The 19,495-nt window shown below is 36.3% G+C and overlaps 3 protein-coding genes across 9 annotated transcripts; 1 reads left to right on the top strand and 2 right to left on the bottom strand.

Annotated features, from left to right (window-relative positions):
* Window positions 1–281: 281 nt before the first annotated feature.
* On the top strand, window positions 282–3,793 carry LOC110684984 (mitochondrial outer membrane protein porin 2-like). The gene is made up of 6 exons (XM_021861432.1): window positions 282–522; window positions 620–687; window positions 1,495–1,605; window positions 1,690–1,776; window positions 2,925–3,133; window positions 3,463–3,793. The coding sequence occupies exons 1-6, from the start codon at window positions 471–473 to the stop codon at window positions 3,764–3,766; spliced, it is 831 nt and encodes a 276-aa protein (XP_021717124.1). The 5' UTR covers window positions 282–470; the 3' UTR covers window positions 3,767–3,793.
* Window positions 3,351–10,346, bottom strand: LOC110684983 (disease resistance protein RGA2-like). Of its 2 annotated transcripts, XM_021861431.1 has the most exons (3): window positions 9,976–10,346; window positions 4,319–6,247; window positions 3,351–4,099 (listed from the first exon to the last, which is right to left on the bottom strand). In XM_021861431.1, exons 1-2 carry the CDS (start codon window positions 10,065–10,067, stop codon window positions 5,158–5,160), a joined length of 1,182 nt encoding a protein of 393 aa, XP_021717123.1. In that variant the 5' UTR covers window positions 10,068–10,346; the 3' UTR covers window positions 3,351–4,099; window positions 4,319–5,157. The 2 variants fall into 2 exon arrangements, with proteins under 2 accessions (XP_021717123.1, XP_021717122.1); XM_021861430.1 differs by having other exon boundaries at window positions 4,319–10,346.
* Window positions 10,347–10,436: 90 nt separating this feature from the next.
* LOC110684985 (DNA polymerase kappa-like) lies at window positions 10,437–19,495 on the bottom strand. 6 transcript variants are annotated; one of them, XM_021861434.1, is made up of 14 exons: window positions 19,070–19,457; window positions 18,211–18,383; window positions 17,957–18,130; window positions 17,721–17,844; window positions 17,513–17,613; window positions 17,286–17,372; window positions 16,512–16,607; window positions 16,220–16,340; window positions 14,730–14,858; window positions 13,802–13,893; window positions 13,378–13,489; window positions 12,135–12,442; window positions 11,686–11,987; window positions 10,437–11,348 (listed from the first exon to the last, which is right to left on the bottom strand). In XM_021861434.1, the coding sequence occupies exons 1-14, from the start codon at window positions 19,164–19,166 to the stop codon at window positions 11,228–11,230; spliced, it is 2,037 nt and encodes a 678-aa protein (XP_021717126.1). In that variant the 5' UTR covers window positions 19,167–19,457; the 3' UTR covers window positions 10,437–11,227. The 6 variants fall into 6 exon arrangements, with proteins under 6 accessions (XP_021717126.1, XP_021717127.1, XP_021717128.1 ...); XM_021861435.1 differs by having other exon boundaries at window positions 12,141–12,442; window positions 19,070–19,455; XM_021861437.1 differs by lacking the exon at window positions 10,437–11,348 and having other exon boundaries at window positions 11,845–11,987; window positions 12,141–12,249; window positions 12,329–12,442; window positions 19,070–19,493.

Here is a 19,495-nt window from a genome sequence, read left to right on the forward strand (position 1 = left end):
ATAACAACATATGACATCACCCTAAACTATTGAGTTCCATTTAAATAAAAAAAGAACTCCTATTTCAAAAATCAGTGTGTTTTCTGTGTGACTGATTATATTGTGTGACTGGTTGACACACACCAAAAGTTGAACTGGATAACACTTAACCGATCGAGTAACCCATGACCAATTGACTACTGACCGATTAACCTATAACCAACCGATTATACGATGACTTAGTAACCCCGGCCACACAGTCACAAATTAAACTTTGTGTTTAAAAATTGACTAATAACTGCAGAAAAACAAAAGGCGCGAAGCTTGTGAGAGGGGAAAAAAAGATTCGTTGTAAGTTGTAGAATTCTCTCCAGCTTCCCAGTTATCAACAGTGGCCCACCACTCATCTTTAACGCCGCCGCATCCGCCACCTCTTTTTCCCGGTTATTGTATCTTAATACTAAATCATCAGACACAAAATTCCCAGAATTATGAGCGAAGGAGGACCATCTCTCTTCCAAGACATCGGTAAAAGAGCCAAAGGTACCCCCCCCCCTTCTTTTGCCTTTTTCAATTAAATTTCTGTTTCATTTGATTTTTATTTTGCTTTTCTGGGGTTTCTAAATTGTAATTTCTGCAGATATTCTGTACAAGGATTACTGCTATGATGGAAAATTCAGTGTCACAACTCAGACTCAGGATGGACTAGTATTATCCCTTCTTTTTCTCTCTAATTTTTATGTCTTGTTTGTCAATTGCAATGTTAATGGGTTATTTTTGGTTTTGTTTGTCAAAGTCAATGCCATTTCTTGAAGCTTAAATTGCAATTTTAATCAGAGACGACTTTTCTTAGAAACATTGACTTGAATTTGTGGAAAAATTTCAGTCTTTGAACCCTTTCAGTTTCATTATGAATCAATTTTGGTAAATTTGGAGCTTTCTAGTTTCCATAAACAATTGCAAAAGAATTTAACCAAAAAGCATGCCGCATTCCCTTTGACAGAATACTTGGTTTTAACCCTAAACCCTTGTCTGCCATGAACTGTGAACTTGCTTCATCAGTTTCCATTTACTTCATCTTTCGTGTGCCACATTCTTGAATGCACAGTAAAGAACTTTGATTTGGTGGGAAATCATTGCTCTGAAATTTTTTGATAGTAAGTAGCTGATTCAAATACAAATGTTTGGTTTGGTAATAGATGCTTTAGATTTTGCATCATTCTTTGTGATCATTGGATATTTACATGACTGGCTTTGCATAATTAATTTAAGATGTGCAATATATCTGTGGTCTGGCTGTGTACGAGCCTCAGATAATCAAGAAGTTTGGAAAATTCCGCCTTATATTTTTCCCTTTGTACTGGTTTCTTATATCTGAAGAATTTGACAGCTTCGTGTGCCTCTTAATTAACATCTTGGTATAGTTTGTATCTTTGATTTGTGTATTTCTTTCAACGTGTTTGAGATACTGTTTGACAACTCTGAATTCTGAAATGAGTTCTTCTTTGTCTAAAGGCCCTTACTTCAAGTACTCTACAAAAGGAAGGTCACTCAGTTGGTGATCTGGCTGCACAATTCAAATACCAGAATGCGATCATTGATGTCAAAGTTGATACACAGTCAAATGTAGGTTTTTTTTTTTTTTTCATCTCAAAATAGCTGTGTTTTTAAGAATACTTTTTAACCTATGGTTTTATTCTTTTCTTACAGATTGCTACAACTCTTACGTTGAATGATATTATGCCATCTCTCAAGTCTATAGCTTCAGTTAAGCTACCTGACTACAACTCTGCAAAGGTACATCTGCCATAATCTGCTTAATCACGTCATTTCATCATATAGATTTTTGCAACGCATACAAGGAACTCGAGAAATTTTCATGTTTAAATCATATGTCATTGTCTGTCATTAGAAGGATATAGTCAATTAATCATTCATTCTTGGTGAATGCCTTCTAAAAATGTGGGGATGAGTATATCACTATATCCACATCAAGCAAATAATATCAATCTGAATTATAGCGAGTAAGAATCGCCTTGTAATTCATCTCATTCTAGGGCTTATGCCTAATTGCCTAGGGGAAGATGAATTTTGATGCTGGAGAAACTTGATTACGAATGAAAAACTTCACGGTTGGAGGCATGAGAGATCTATCTGAAGTTAATTGTCACTTTGTCAGCTTTAATCCATCAGTGGCCTACTGGCCTGAACGGAAGCCAAATCCTTGCACCCTTGAGTTTCTTTTCTTTGCTGTTGCATTGATTATCTAGAAAGAAAGTTCAGTGGAGTTCTTATGATATTATTCTCTGAAGGGACTTGAAGAGTCGAAGGAACTATGTTGCAGAATGATGAGAATGAGACTCTTGTTAGTATTGTATGGTAACTCAATTTTTAATGGATTTAAATGAGTTAAAGATAGATCCAAATTCTGACGTGCTTGTAAAGCTGACTTATCAACTTGTTTGACGCTTTGATCTCGAGGACTTACTGACATGCAGGCTCTTAAAGGTGTGCTACTTATACAATCGAATTAGCTATGTTAAACATGGTAAAGTAAGGGAAAATAACATTAATGTTTCAAGTGAGATTTTTAATATTTTGTAATCTATTGCAAACGCATGTTTGCTCCCATCCAGTCATCTGTTTGAAATGGTCATTCTTACCGAAGAACTATCATATTTTTTCATCAGTTGTTGAACTAAGAAATTGTTCATCAGCTTCATCTTTTCAGAAAATTCAAGCAAAAGTATAAGCTATGTATATTTTGGCATTTTAAGCCTTTTGTTATAAATAGCTTCCAACTTAATATCACTGCAAAGTTGGATCCTATTCGGCAAAAGAAAGCTGCAATATTAGTCTACTTTAAGACATTAGTCTTTACATGCTTCTCTTAAGTTTTTGCTCAATACAGCTGAATTACTTGTGGTATATTGTTCTCATGGCAGCTTGAGCTTCAGTACTTCCATAAACTTGCAGCACTTAGTTCAGTTGTTTCCTTCAACAAGTCCCCTGTTTTTGGTTTTTCAGCCACCTGTGGCACTTCAAGCACTGTGCTTGGTGCAGAGGCAGGTTATGATTCTTCTATTTCTGATTTTACGAAGTACGATGTTGGCATAAGCATGACAAAACCAGGTTCCTGTACATCTGTTATCTTGTAAGTCTCTTTCCTTGCATCTGTTATATTGCAGGTGTTGTTGCTGCTTAATGTACAATTTGCAGGTGATATAGCTGTTAAATGTTTCTGAACGTAATATAAATGACAGTTTTTGAAAATAAGACTATTGGACAAAATAAGAGAAGACGAACAAGATATATTTTTCTCAACAGGCTCTTAATCGAAATTATATATCACCGTGCTAATTTCTGTAAATATTTTTTTTTGGGTTGGGGGGGGGGGGGGGGGGTTCATCATGCAGTATCCAAATAAAGATAGATTTGTACATTTTTTTCGTCTATTTTTCCTGATCTTGCCATGTATTTCAGGGCTGAAAAGGGTGACCTAGTTAGGGCATCATATGTACGGTACCTTGATCAAGGGAAAACCACTACAGCAGTTGAGTTTAAAAACAGGTTTTCTGAAGAAGGAAATACTTTAACTGTTGGAGGATCATATGCTGTTGATGAATTGACTCTAATCAAGCTGAAGCTTAATAACCAGGGGAGTTTCGGAGCACTTCTGCAACACGAGTTCAAGCCTAAGTCAGTACTGACAATGGCAGCTGAGTTTGATTACAATTGTGTTGACACAAATCCCAAACTTGGCATATTACTTGCACTGAAACCATAAGTAGCATCCAATCATAAGTTTGATGGAATGTATGTATTTTTTGTACGCCATAGTACGCTACAGAATCTCCATTAATTGTATTCTTTTTGTATTGCTTCAAACTCTCTTGTTTCAAATCATATGTTGAATTGTGTTCTCTCATGCTTGCTGTCATTCTACCCTTAAATCTCTTGGTTTGAATATGGTGCACCATTTCGAAAGAAGATCTTTGATATCAGCATTCATTCTTGTTCCTTTACCTCCCCAAACTAGCATGTGAGCAAGATCTCCCATTGACGAGCCATCAACTTCATGCACGACCTTGAATCCCATTCTACTATAAAACCTTACCAGCTGCACAAGGATACAAATAATACTCGTTAATTTGCTGAATTTATTGTCAAAAATATAAGATGGTCACTTTTATTGAGTTCTTACATTATAGTATGGGTTATTGAATGGAATAAATGAATTCATACACAATACTCCTTAGATCCTTTAGACGAATTCAAAGAAAGAGAAGACATACATGAAAGAACAAAAGTTGAGCATAAAGAAAGGAGAAAGAAAAACCTTCGAATGGTAAAGATCAGTGTCATTGATAGCCAGCAACTGAGCAGTGGTGCAACCGGAATCGAAACCAAGCCTAACAGCAAGAGCACCAAGGAACAATCCAACACCAAAAATAGATTTTTGCATACTCAAAGTCTCCCTATTCAATCTGATGGAATCCAAGTGCAGAATTTTGCCATCAAACCAGACCCTTATCAGTCCTTCAGCTCTTCCTAGCTCTTTATTTGTCTCCAAGCTTTTTGCTGTAATTCTGAAAAAGGGTCCCACTTTTTGCAGCTTTAAATCCAGATTTCTGCCTTTTGAAGTTTCAATTATTTCTTGCATTGTTGGGAATTTAGTGCCACTTACTGATGATGTTGTTGATGCTCTAATCATGCTCATACTTAAACTCATACAATGATTACTTTGATTTGGGATTAAAGTTTTGATTTTTGGGTTGATGGATAAATTCAGCACCTATCTAGCAATATTGATGAATCATATGCTTTTTTTTTTTTTTTTTTTTTTTAAATGGGAGTTGGGATAGATAAGTATTGGAGGATGTATTGCCACGTGGAAGAATATGGTCCTTTAATTACTGGTAGGTCTTCAAGTGACTGTTTGACAAAATTCTGAGTACATATATGTTTCACTTGTATATACTACGTATTTTAAATTCTTAACATAAACAATTTTGAGCTGCTGCATGAGTTAGCTGCTGCCTGAATCAGAATTTTGGATACAAACAAAATCGAAGTATATTCAGTTGATGCAACAAATTCAACAAGAGCAGCTAGCTTACATGTAAGAAACAAATAGCAAACATTCCAACTCTGCAAAAGGCAGTGGACTGAAGAAAATTAATAATACTTCGCCAACATGTGCGTCCAGGTTCCTGTGTGTCCAGTAACATAAACATCAGGGATATGGCATACTTTAGGCCAGTCTTCTCCATCTGGTTTTTGGCATCTTTTCACCAGCTCTTCACTAGCGTAAATAATTTTAAGTGTAGTTAAGGAGGTGAGGTGGCGCATTGCTTCAGGCAATGATTTCAGTCCACTGCAGTAAGAGATGTGCAGAAACTTTAGTGGTGTTAGAGATTTGAGGCATTCTGGAAGGGCTTTCAAATTGTGACACCCTTCAATTTGGAGGGATCGGAGAGTCGTAATGTGGCCAATGCATTCCCCAAGGACCTCCAAGTTGCAACACCATTCAATTTGGAGGGATTCAAGGGATGACAAGTGAATAAATCTCCATGGCAGAGTTTCCAACTTTAAAAGCCCAACTAAACTCAAGGAAGAGAGGTTTTCAAGTGTAATATGTCGCGCCCCCCAACAATCCAGATATTCCAAATCCAGGTTCTCACAATACTCAATTGTGAGGGATTTTAGGTACAAGAGATGTTCTATCCCACTTCCTGACAAAGTCGTCAACTCTTTGCACGAATTCAAAGTTAAGTGTCGAATTGAAGATTCACATTTTTCAAAACCCTTGGAGACTGTCCCCATACTTTCCACTCGGACAAAATGATCAATCTGAACATGAACAGCGCCTCCCACAAAATCCTCAAATAGAATATTAAAAACCCTTGGATTATCAATGTTGAGATACTCTAAACATAAACTAGGATTGTGGGAGGACGATGACAAAGATGAGGCAGTACTTGTGCTTGTGACGGGACTTGGATTATGTAAGCCTTCCTTCATACAAAAATTCAGTGCATCATTGACGGAATATAAATCAAGCTCTTTCAAATGTGGACATGGAGGAAAGTATGTCATGCTCTTGCAATGCCCAACAATCAATTCACGGAGACGAGGAAATGATGGGAGAATCACATCAGTGCCAGTATCATTGACCAAACAACCACCACCTGCTTCCATCTCCATCCAACTTAAACCCCTCCACCATCCCTTTAACAGCGGCATCTTGAAAAGAGTCAAGCAAAACCTACAACATAGTAATACTAATGATGGGATAATCATTATTTCACAATTCAATTCCATAGTAATACTAATAAATCATTCAGTACCAAAACCTACAACATACATGATACATTGACACACACAACATAGCAACAAAGATTCTGCTAGACGCCTATACTAATTCTGCTCAGTATGCTCACCCTGTGAATAGAGTCTTGTGCTTTGGTGAGATTAAAAAAAAAAAAAAAAGATTACACATTACACTGAATTCAAAGCGAATATGATCTTTAGAAAATGATATTTCTAGCAACTCAGATTCCAGACTTACAATCAAAGATCAGAATTTGGACATTCACACGACATATAGATCAAAAGGTGGAGGGCTGAAGAAAGGCTTAATTAATCATATTTCACCAAACATGTCGTAAATGAAAGCTCTTCTTGTCCATCCAATAACATAAACATGAGGGATATGGCGTATTTTGGGCCAATCCTCCCCATCTGGCTGTCGACATCTCTTCTCGAGGTCATCTCTAGCGTATAGTATTTTAAGTGTTTTTAAGGAGGTGAGGTGCCGCATTGCTTCTGGCAACAATTTCAGTTCATGGCAATGGCTGATGTGCAGCAATTTCAGGGATTTTAGAGAGTCCATGCATTCCGGAAGGACCTTCAAATTGTAACAATTTTTAATTTGGAGGGAACGAAGCGAACGTAGAGAGCCGATGCAATCCCCTAGGGCCTCCAAGTTTCCACAACGTTCAATTTGGAGGGATTGAAGGGAGGTCAAGTACTGAAATCTCCATGGCAGAGTCACCAGCTTCGGAAGTTCAGCTAGTCTCAAGGAAGAGAGGGAGTCAAGAGAAATACATGGCACTCCCCAATAATCCAGATTATCACACCATGGCATCCCTTCCAAATCCAGGTTATCACACCTCTCAATTGAGAGGGATTGCAGATTGTAGAGATGCTCTATTCCGCTTCCTGACAGAGTGGTTATTTCTGAACACGACTCTAATTTCAGGTGTCGAATTGAAGATTTACAACTTCGAAATCCCTGCCTAACAGTCCACATACTTTCCACTTGAGCAAAATCTTCTATTTGAATATGAACAACACCTAGCACAAACTCTTCAAACAGTGAATTAAAAATAGTTGGATTATCTATGTTGAGCTTCTCTAAACATAAAAAGGGATCTCTTGGACTGCATGGCACCGATGAGCTGGAGGACGATGGTGAAGTTGAGACAGTAATTGTACTCTTGATTGGACTTGGATGGAAGCCTCCCTTCATACAAAATGTCAATGCTTCATTGACGACCCAAAGTTCAAGTTTTTTCAGAAGTGGGCACGGAGGAAAGTAAGTCATACTGTTGCAATATCCAATACTCAAATCACGGAGACGGGGAAATGAAGGGAGAATTACAGCTTGTTCCTGGCCACCGCTGTCATTGATGAGACAAGCACCACCTGCTTCCATCTCTTTCCATGATAAATTTCTCCACCATCCCTTCAATTGTGGCATCTCTACTAGCACTAGCTCCTCAAGAGATGGAAAGAAAGTCAACATCGGCTTAGTGGCCTTAGACACTGAAGCTGAAGGTGCATCGCTTTCAATATGCTCTACCTTGGGCATATTCCAAAGCTAAAGAGATTTCAGATGGCAAAGTTGACTCATTGACGGGAGATGCTGCAACTCGTGTAAATTTGACAGCTTGATACTGACAAGGCATGGAAGAAAAGTTTCCATGGTTGATGCCCAAGTTGGCAATTTGATCCCTTGATATCCCTCCATTTCAAACCTGCTAAGATCATGGTTAGGATACAACCCCTCCAGCAATGTCTCATGAACTTCACTTTGGACAGACCAATCTGAGGACATTATTTGTAATGCCTCAAGATGTGCATTCTTCAATATATAGGCTCCTTCCGTAACAACTGGCATGTTTTTGCCAGAAAATTCTCGCACTTCAATGCAGAGGTCGCCTTTGAGGTTCACTAGATCTTTCAAGTCTATGATCTCCCCCTTTTTAACAAGGTTAGAATCATCCCCACGCACAACAAACTTTGTCAGCGTGTGAAGACATTTCAAATTATCCATCCCTGCTGGCATATGAGTCAATCTGTAGCATCCGTCTAAATTCAGCAACCTAAGATTTACTAGTTTGCTCACGTCCTCTGGTAACTGTTTTAACTTCTTACAGTTGCATAATTTCAATATTTGTAAATTCTGAAGCTTGGTAATTGAAGTAGGAAGCATCTCCATTGTTTCGTTGCCAGAAACATCAAGATACCTTAAATGTAAGAGCTTACCTAGTTTTGGTAAGGTTTCAATGGCTAAATCATGCAAGTCCAATACCCTTAATCGTCTACAACTTGAGATTATTGCAGCCACATTCCCAGATGTTTTCAGAGGACTGTACAATTGGAATAAGGTACGCACTGTAACATTCGAGCAATAACTTGGACTAACCCAGTTATTGAGATATGCATAACTTGTAGTAGATAGATGACGAATAGTCTTTCCAAAATGGATCATACTAGATGTCAACATCAAAGACTCCGCTCCTGCAACCTCTAAAGCAAGGTCATGTAAGAGATCATGCATTTTAAATGACTTAACTTCACCACATTCATCTTGTTCATTGTCATAAAAAAAACATCTATGCAAAAGAATTGAAACATATTCTTCACCTACATCTTCCATGCTTTGACCTTCATGACTTGGAAAAAGATAACCTTGTGCTAACCACAGATTAATTAGCACATCTTTTTCTATGGCATAATCCTTGGGGGAAAGTGAGCAAAAGCCAAAACAACTCTTTAACTCATTAGTAAGTTGATGATAGCTAAACATCAATGTTGTCATTACTTTATTCTCATCACATTGTCTGGAATGTCTCATTTTTGCCAAATCAGTACCTTTCACAAATAGCCAATTCTTCTTATCTTGGCCTTACAACAAACTACCTATCACCCGTATGGAGAGAGGAACATTAGCACATTTTTTTGTAATTTCTTTGCCTATAACAGCAAGATCGTCGTCTTCTTGCTCTTTCCCTTGCTTGAATGCCATCATCCGGAACAAATCCCAAGATTTCTCTTCTGATAGACCTTGTAACTCATGAATAGGATGGTCACCAACAACATTTGCAACCTCCATAGAGCGACTAGTTATCAATACTCTACTCCCCTTATCACCTAAACTCAAGAGCTCCCTCAACTCTGCCCATTTTTGCCGGTCATGACTACATACATCATCTAGAACAAGCAAGTACCTTCTCCCTTCTATCTGATTTCGAACTTTTTTCTGCATCACTTCTAAATTATCATTCTTTACCAACAGCTTACCAAGGATTTCTTTTATGCCAAATCCGTCTGACACACAAACCCACTTCATCCAGTCTCCAAATGCCCCTTTAATCCTATTATCATTAAAGACAAGTTTGGCAAGAGCAGTTTTTCCCAACCCTCCAATCCCCACAATAGTCATAAAAGAAACATTTTCCTGATTAATATCAGCAGAAAAATTGGAGTCTGACAACAACATACCTACAATAGCTTCCTTGTCTGGCTCTCTCCCAATAATACTCATTTCAAACACACAAGGGCATTTTTCCTCTTCTCTGTTGATAGGTTTATACACATCACTACACCCAGATTGACTACAATCTAATATTCCCTAAGGTTCTTAATCTCTTGAGATGTATTAAATGCAGAGACTAGTTGGTTCTCAGGGGAGAAGAAACGGCGTACCTTTTTGAAGATTTTACCACCGGGCAATCTTTTGAGTTGCTGAGCAATGGTGGTGAATTCATCGAGCAAATCGTCAGCATCATAGACAGCATCCTTGAGCTTATTAACCCAATTTAGGCCTTCTTCATAGGTGAGCTCCTGATGCCTAGACTCCGCATCAAGGAAGAAGGCCTTGATGGAGGTGACGGTGCACTGAAGCTCGTGAAGTTGGGATTCATACCCAAAACTGGAGCATAGCTCTCTTAGTTCCTTGTTTTGTAGTGCTGCAAACAGAGTATTAGCAACACTGAGGACCATTCCAGTGGCCATCTGTAGCTGATTTCTTTGGTATTAGGGTTAAACAGTGAAAGGAATAATCACTGGTATAGATTATTACAATTCTCTTGGGTTGGGGTGGGGGGGGGGGGGGGGGGGGGAGGACACATAATAAAAGTATTTTTGATCCAGTATTATGAGTTAAAATTTTGTAAACTGTAAGAAATGAAATCTTAAAAAAAAAAAAAGTAATATGAACCAAGTAATTGTTAGCACGTTGATTGAACTGGTCAACTGTCTGAAAATGTAAATTTTTAATCAAGTTTGGTACCTTGATGGATGAAATTTTGACTTATGGCACATGCTTCAGATCAAACATGTCACTTTTGCAGATAATTTGGCACATACATTGGAATTGCATATGCTTTTATAAAAATAAAAAATGACAAATCAATTAAAAAAAAAAAACTGCTATGAATACTACAGTATTCTTTTATAGTGTCTATACACTTTCTCCATTTTTTTTAAATCTATTGTAACATGAGAGTTTCACATTTATCAATGCACAACTTTGATCATTAATGCCTTTAGCTTTTCTTTTTCATTTTTTGAAAATTACAATAATTTGATTTTTTGAAAGGATTACAGTTAAGACAAACCTAACAAAACCACACAATTATTATTTTCAAAATCAAAATTGAAGTTTCAATCAAATGCATTCACCAATACATTTACTGGATACTAAAGTCTACAGCAGTGATTGATCTCTAATTGATTTCGGGCTTATAAAAATGTTGAACCAGAAATTTATACAAGATGTATATTGGGCACTGTTTATTTAGATGCAAATTGAACAGATTCACAGTTATAATTTACACGAGAAAATGACATTGATTAACATCTAACAAACAGTTATTATTCTTTCCATACCTTGTACCTATAACCTATGTATCATGCTCTACATACTAGAGTACAGTAACAGACAGATCACAGAACACTAAGTATTTTGATTCTTCTTTGTAAAAAATGAATCAATAGCATGATATTTGCCTTGTTCTGGCAGTGACCTGCGCCTTTTCTTACTACTGTGGCTCACAATCTGATCTTTTTGAAAACACCTGACAAAAATTAGAATAACTTGATAAATATTTATACACAATTTACATGCTTATGACTGTTATGAATTTCTACAAATGAGTTCAATCAGCAGTATGGGACAAAAGCTAAAAACAACCAGAGATGATGGATATGCCAATATGCAAAGTGTTTACATATACATGAAGAGTTCTTATACTATTTGTTTTATTGCACCATTGCCTTTTGCACAAAGTGACTACACCTAGTAAAAATTTATTGTGTCTACAGTCTTTTCAGAAGGGAAGGTCAATCTAATCACAGAGTATTTATCTATAAATAATTATAACAAACTGAAAAGGCAGGAAGCGGTGTGTTTACCTCTGTTTAGAGCAGTAATTAATTGAGCTGCTAGCAGAGCACTCTTCCTGCAACCGCTCAGCAAGATGAAAATCGAAATGTTCTTGTCTTTCAACAGCAAATTCGAGAGGCATTTCTATTCCACATATAGAACACTTGTAATCATCAACCCATCGAAACTGATCTTGCAAACTTGAGGAAGGGCCAGAATTGTCATTTCTAGTAAACCCTGTCACTTCGTTGGGATTTTTGCTACTGCAACATAATTTTTTTTCCAATAATTGCACGGGAATAGGTTCATGAGCTTCAACCCCGGCACTTTCCTTGAGATACAGCAAAGGCAAGAAACAATCAAACAACCTAAGAAAATGAGAATAGGCGCCTTTTTTTTACACAAATGCTAACACTTGGGGGTTTCTAACAATAAAATTAAGGATATAAACAGAGGAGATAAACATGAAAAAACGTACTTCTACCTGAACATCAATTTGTTCCAAATCAGAAGTATTATTGTTCACACTGCAGCAGTTATAACTGAAATCTGAGAATTGATCACTGTTGAAGACATCTTTACGGACATATGCACTGTGGTCACAAGCAACAATGTCATCTCCAGTCTCATTTGGAAAACAATTATCCTCTGCCTTCAGCCGTGAAACATTACCATTAAGGATATTAGTTCTGGAAGCATCTCCTACTATGACAAAGTTGGTAATGGATTTCTGCAAAGGATCAGACGGACCACCTTTATCTTCACTAAACTGAGAAACTCGAAGGCCTATCAAAAACAACAGACAGTCAGACACACAAAGCCATCATATATTAACAACTTATAATTACTGATATATGCAAAACATCACATATAAACATGATTGGAACATACTAAGCATGTGTCAGGGCGTTAAAAAGCTTCACGTCTTTCAAGTATAAAAGATAGAAATCATATACTTAAAGTTACTCTAATCAAAACCGAACCAAGCCAAATTGCCAAGAACTGATGGAATTATAAGGGGTTACTAAACCTATTAAAATAATAAAATTTATTCAATGCAGAAGAATCAGATAGCAATAGTATTTTATGACTCAGGAACAATACTTACAAAAGAATGAGAAGTAGACGGCCTCGAACGATTTCTTAAAGTCTAAAACAACCATAGCTATCATAAAAAATCAGGGTGGACAGATAAATTGGCATAACAACAAATTATAAACTCCCTTCGTTTTCCTAAGTTCTACTCACTTCCTATTTTCATCCGTTTTCTAAGTTTAACTCATTTTTACTTTATTCCATTTATATAAACTTTTATTTGTATTTTATCATCTTTCATCACACGTTTTTGTGACCCAATTACATTTAATGATTATATTACTCTCTATTTCTCTCTTCCTAAAAGCAAAGATACCCACATGATTGGTCCCCCTTTTGAGTTCTCCTTAGTTTTTGTTGCTACAAACCAAGTATCACTCAAGAAAACGGAGAGAGTATAAGATACTTCCTCCATTTATGTTTAGAAACAAACACTTGATGACTTTCACTTGTAATTTCAAAAGATAAAAAAAAAAAAAAAAAAAAATTACATAAAATTTTTGAAAATATAAATTGAAACAAATCTAATATGATCTCACATGACTACTAAAGGTGAATTGTGCAAATATCAAAGTGTTGCATCTAATATTGAATGGGGGAAGAAGCAAATTAAACTGCATTACTACCTATAAGTCTTAGTGATGCAGGAAGTTCCGCTTTCAACAATTTCTTTGCATGCAACAGTATATCCTCACTTGAACATATACATTTTGGCAATGTCACAGCTCTAGTTCGAACCTGAAATATCCAGAGCTAAGTCAAGAGCTTGAAGTTAAATCACGAGATCCAAAGATTAACTAATATTAATTAAACTAAAACAAAAGGCACAACTGCATTTGTCACATGGTCAATCGGTCACACCAAAATATTCCAAATATAACAATATTAACTATGATAACAGAAAGCTGATGTAGAACTTAAAAAACTTTCCAAGTATATATGTGCCACTTTCTAAACCTTATCCTGTGCACACAAGCATCTATATTACACTAATGCAAGTCTGGAGTTTGGAATGAATCAAGGATAAAGTATGCAGACATCATAGATCACCTCAAAAGATGCAGTTTTCAGTTTAAGGGTCAGAGTACGACCATGAAGTCCTTCCTTTTGCAAATCAGTTGAAAGTATATGAGAAAGTTCAGCTGCAACAAAAAAACAAGGAAAGAGAAGTTGTCAAAGTAAAATATTAATCTCTAAAGCCGACCCTCAACTGTTTATGATATATTTATGCAAATAGCAAGAAGTAAAAAGGTAATCATGTATAATAATATGCGACTATTTTTATATGCTGGAGGTAAAAAAACGTAAGTTCAAATGCTTTAACACAACTTGCAAAGTTGCAATATAGGAAAACAACTTCTCCATTGGAATGTACATATGTTGGTTTGTTTTACATTTTTGCATATTTCTTGTTTCTTCTGTAATTAAATTAGTACAAGGTCCATTCCATGGCAAGTTTTCACTAGCAAAACGTGATGAACTAAACAGGCTGGTCAATTTCCAGGCGCATGGATAAAGCCAATTAAGCAGCCACCAAATTTACCAGCCTCAGGATACCCACCCCTTAGCTAGTCAGCATATATTTACAATATATACTCCATCCCTACTTTTTTTGCCCCATTGCCATTATTAGCGTCAAATAACTGACCGAAAATTCCCGTCAATCTATAAGAGATATTATAGTCATATGGGATCATGTTGGATTCGTCACATTGTATAATTTATTAATATCAAGTTTTATAATCTTTATGCGTATAGAATAAAAAAATATATACATTTTAAGATGCGTTTGGAGATCGTGAAAGTTATATGGGGCAAAAAAAATAGAGACTTCTGATTTTCTGAACATCAAAATCCACTACAGCCTAGGACTCAACATCTGAACATCAATAGATTCCAGGGGAATGCTAGAGCTATAACAGATTAAGGTGAAGAAATTAAACAGTAGAGGGAAAATGTTAATTTAAGTTCATATTACCTAGCTTCTGATATAAGAAAGCTTCATCCTCGGTGGCGGAAAATGTTCTTTCATTACTCATGCTCTTCCGCAGTCTAGCTTGTGGTGTATCTGTGCTCCCTAGTCCCAATCCAACAGATAGAAAAAAATCTGCAGCAGGTTTACAATATGAACATTGTCAAGTTAATATATGTAGCCTGCGAAGCAAAATGTAAAAGGAATCATACTCTGCTTGCTATTATATTATTATCTTGCCAGAAATGATGTGAATTTTAGTACAAATATTGGTTTTGAAGTATATTTATTTATTTATTGTTATTTAATATGTACTTCGTACAAGATATAGGTGTTTTGATTTGATCAGAAACAAGAAATGACCAAGCAAAAATCAGGGTACTGATCAGCTCATAAATTCTTGGAAAATTTGTCAAAAATAACACCACCTTTGGCCGGTCTTCCAGTAATAGCACCACCTTTTGATTATTCCAGAATAACACCACCTTTCACATGTATTTGCCAAAAATGAAACAAAAAACCGGTAACCTATTTTACAGGTAACCCTGGGACACGTGTTCTAGTTTGATTGGTTAACTTGTTTATTTTTATTTTCATTTTGAAAAAACTTTAAAAAAACAAAAAAAATTAAACCCCTTCCCACATTCCCAGCCCCTCTGCCCACCGACATCCACCACCCCCACCAAGACCATCCACCTTCCCCATTTCCGTTTTCGGCCTCCTCCCTTCCCCATTCCCGATTTCAGCCCCCACCTCTCCTCCCCGTAGCAGATTCAATCCCCCCCCCCCTCCTCCCTCCTCCCTCTCTTCTAATGACCTCACATCAATAAAGAAAATATATGGGACACGTGTTCTAGTTTGATTGGTTTTGTTTCATTTTTGGCAAATACATGTGAAAGGTGTGTTATTCTGGAATAATCAAAAGGTGGTGCTATTACTGGAAGACCGGCTAAAGGCGGTGTTATTTTTGACAAATTTCCTCTCTCACTTCGTTGTGGTCCTCTTGCACTTCCTTACCAAACCATTAATTCAAATTACCTACTTTTGCCCCATAATATATCTAGATTTCAATTAACACCACTCCTCGATAGGAAATCACAATCAAACCCCCCCCCCCTCCTCCCTCTCTTCTAATGACCTCACATCAATAAAGATCTTTTGGTATTTGGTTAAATTGCTATGTGATGTACCTGGACTCCCGGAGAAAATGTAAGTGGCCAAGTCTCTGGATAACTAAGCACTATAGGTTTAATGACAACTAGTGACACTTTTGTTTAAAAACTGATGATGCCCTACTCAAATTCTGCTACATAGCTGAAATGCAAGTTGAAATGCCTTCATGTACCAGGGAAAAAAAGAAAAACACAGAAGAGAAAAAATCCCTAAAAGGACACAAGCTACTAGGCTACAATGCAACTAAATCATTAAGCAAAAGTTAAGGGCACTGCACAATTATATACTGATTCAAGTAGAAGAAAAAATACAAGGTAATCAACCTGCAGATGAAGGAGAAAACAATGCACACAGAAAACCGCCTTTGTCGAGTAAATCTTTGCATGTATCAATCTCAAAAGCAGTCCTTAGAATATGCTCAGTAACCTTGCCAATGCCTCCAATCTGTTCGTAAAGCATATAAAGCAAACAAGTGATGAACAAATGTTCATGTACACTACAAAATTCAATAGGTTTTACAATTTACATTTATTGCCTTTCATAACATTCTAAATTAAAGAAAAGATACCAAAAAAAAGTAAAAAATAAATAAATTGGGGGGCTCATATTAAGTACCTTTCTTATTGGGAGGGAAGATATGAAAGTCATGACAGCAATTCGATCATTTGGCAAAATAAATTGTCCATTTGGCTTATTTATATCTGAGCAAACCTAAAAATCATACAATAAACACAAATCCCGAGAATTTATGTCAATATCACAATACAAAACAGGCAAACATCAAAGAACAGGGCATCCAAATCTGCTATTTTCAAAGTTGGTAGGAATGCTATGCGTGACTGCATCCTTAAACACATCAATGACAATCGAATAGTGATTGAGGGAGTATCAGGTGAAATAAAAGGGCATAGTTTAAATATTTAAAAGCTCTCATATTCATATTTGATGAATCCTTAAAGAGTTACATTTTTCATCTGAAGACAGATTTATCCTACTGCTAATGATGATCTACGCTATGCAACAACATTAATGAAAACCCTTACCCATACAAGCTTTTCAGTCTGTCCAAAATGTGATAAAGCAAATTACTACTTAAAAGCCCCTCAACACTTCTAATATACACAAAAAATACAATATTTTACTCTATAAAGGGACAAATACTGTTGCCTTGAAACTTCTCATGCAAATGCTGAGTTTATTGCATATTTATACTAATCATCGATAATATCTTGTCAGTAATCCTTCTCGATGACACCATCAATCCTTCTTTTATGCACAAACATAGGGATTTTGTCAGATGCATGGACTTAAGAATGCATTACAGAAATCATGATATGGAGCAACAAAATACATGCAGTGAAATAGAAATAAATAAAACTATAAAAGCACCTTAGCCAGTAATCGATTAGGACCCACACCAGCACTACAAGTCAAACCAGTTTCTTCAAAAACACCTCTTCTGATCTCTTCAGCAACCTTGTTGAAAAAGTACATGAAAAGATGAAATGAAGACATGAAGTAATTCATAAACTTAGTGATGCACAAAGGTAAAGGATAAACAAAAGCAGCAGAATATTAAGAATATAGGACAGTTATTAATCATCAAGCATACTCACTTCATCACTTCTAACGTCTCTTTCTCTGCAGACCTCAGTTATATCAAGGTATGCTTCATCTAAACTGGCGGAAATGAAGTTAAGGTCGTATCTCTGAAATACTGAAGATTGATCATGCAGACTTGGATTAGCAAGCCATAGACAAAAAAATAAAAATAAAAAAATTTACTTGGTATCAATTGCAAAAAACATCCTTATTAGCTCCCACCTTTTCTAGTCAAAGTACTATAGTAAGTATACTTTTCAAAATCTACAGGAACAAAGATTAGCTCTGGGCACAATTTACGTGCAATAAAACCTGGCATTGCAGCACGAACACCATATCTCCGTGCCTAAAAGAAGACAAAACATCTTCAGATGAGAAAGTGAGAAGCTAGATAATCAAAATCAGATTTCCAAGTGAAAATCCTCAACCAACCACATCGACTGACAAATTTTCCATACCTCATAATTAGCAGTAGATATCATAGACATGCCGCCAACCGCCATTGGCTTGCCCTTTAGCGAAGGATTGCTCAATGTCTCAACCGCAGCATAAAAGGCATCCATATCTACATGAAGCCAAATTCTTGATAAATCACGTGTGGCTTCTAATTCTGTAATTCTTCTTTCAGCAATCTGTACATTTGCACAAACACTGAGATAATAAATCAACAAAAACAATAGCATAACTTATGGCCAAAATAGCAGGAACCAACCTTCTGATAGTGAGCTATATCAGTATTTGAGAGCTTCCCAAGCCTTTCACGCATGTTGTCAGTCCTTTGCCTCATAAGAGCCTCCTTGCGTTCCTCATTTTCAAAATACTTTGACCCTTTGCTCATTTCATATACAATTCTCTGAACTTTTTCCTTATCAACTCCATCCATACCTAAAAATAAAATATAACTTGATCAAGAAATGGCAAAATTGGCAACTTTAAAAGGCGCCACCACAATGGGCGCCATCTTCTTAGTCCTAGAATACACATATATCCATATAATAAAGAAAACTTCAAACATAAATAAGTGAATACATAATATTGATCCCAAAAACTCGATTAAAGGAACCTATAAAATCAGATATTGGCGGCCTAGAGTAACAAGATATCAGTAAATCACCTTCAAAAATAGAAACAAAGGACACTTGGGCGTGCAAGTAGAGAAAATCAGGATTCAGGAACATCAAATTAAGACATAATTCCATAACATAGTTGAACTTGTGGTCAAATTAACCAGACCCAATTCATTAAAAACCTAATTATCCAACTCCCTTTTCTCCTAAATTACGAGAAAGGGTATAGTTTAAAGTATATTCTGGTAATCAAAAACACATCATGGCAACAAAAAATAGGACTTCAAAAAATTGAAATTGAAATTGAAATTTATGTATTTCTTGCAAGTTGAGTAAATTAAAATTAATGGTGATATCAGATTGATCTAGAAATAAATTCGTATAAACTACTAGATATCAAGCAAAAAGATAAATGAAAGACTTAAAAAAGAGAAAATGAAATTAGATAACAAAAATGCAGAAAATACAGAATTTAAAAAAAAAAAAAAAGGAAAGAAAAATGACCAGCTTTGGCGTTAGTATAAACAGTGTGATAGGATTGCCATGGTTTTGAAAGTGGAACATCGCTGGAAGAAGACTCACTCTTCTCCATCTTTTCCATTCTTCACTGTAACTTGTTTGATACGAGAGTAACAAAGAAACGACTCAACTCACTGAAGAAGAAGAATAATTATTATGCAATTAGAATTGAGCGCGAGAAAGCCCATTTTTGGTGCGGACCGAAATACGCAGTATAGTATTACTCTCCAATGCCCCCATCATATTCCATCAACATTACCAACTTTTTTTGGGTAGAGAGTGTACTATAAATGGACATGGATTGGGCTGGCATGAGACCAATTAGGCATGGCACTAAAATGGTTCAGTCTCATCACAAGCCTAACACAGAATGAAAAGAGTTCCAACATGTCATGGATCGTGCATGAAGAT

This window comes from Chenopodium quinoa, unplaced genomic scaffold (genome assembly GCF_001683475.1).
Source record: "Chenopodium quinoa cultivar QQ74 unplaced genomic scaffold, ASM168347v1, whole genome shotgun sequence".
Classification (NCBI taxonomy): Eukaryota; Viridiplantae; Streptophyta; class Magnoliopsida; order Caryophyllales; family Amaranthaceae; genus Chenopodium; species Chenopodium quinoa.

Bases quoted from the DNA above. Each gene is read 5' to 3' on its own strand.
- LOC110684984 (XM_021861432.1), top strand. From the start codon at position 471: ATGAGCGAAGGAGGACCATCTCTCTTCCAAGACATCGGTAAAAGAGCC. The intron at 1,777-2,924 runs GTACATCTGCCA...TTCTCATGGCAG, and splicing joins CTGACTACAACTCTGCAAAG to CTTGAGCTTCAGTACTTCCA. The intron at 3,134-3,462 runs GTAAGTCTCTTT...CATGTATTTCAG, and splicing joins TCCTGTACATCTGTTATCTT to GGCTGAAAAGGGTGACCTAG.
- LOC110684983 (XM_021861430.1), bottom strand. From the start codon at position 9,124: ATGAGACATTCCAGACAATGTGATGAGAATAAAGTAATGACAACATTG.
- LOC110684985 (XM_021861434.1), bottom strand. From the start codon at position 19,166: ATGGAAAAGATGGAGAAGAGTGAGTCTTCTTCCAGCGATGTTCCACTT. The intron at 17,845-17,956 runs GTATGGAAAATT...GTCTTCTTTTAG, and splicing joins TATCTACTGCTAATTATGAG to GCACGGAGATATGGTGTTCG. The intron at 17,373-17,512 runs GTGAGTATGCTT...TTTTTCAACAAG, and splicing joins GAGACGTTAGAAGTGATGAA to GTTGCTGAAGAGATCAGAAG.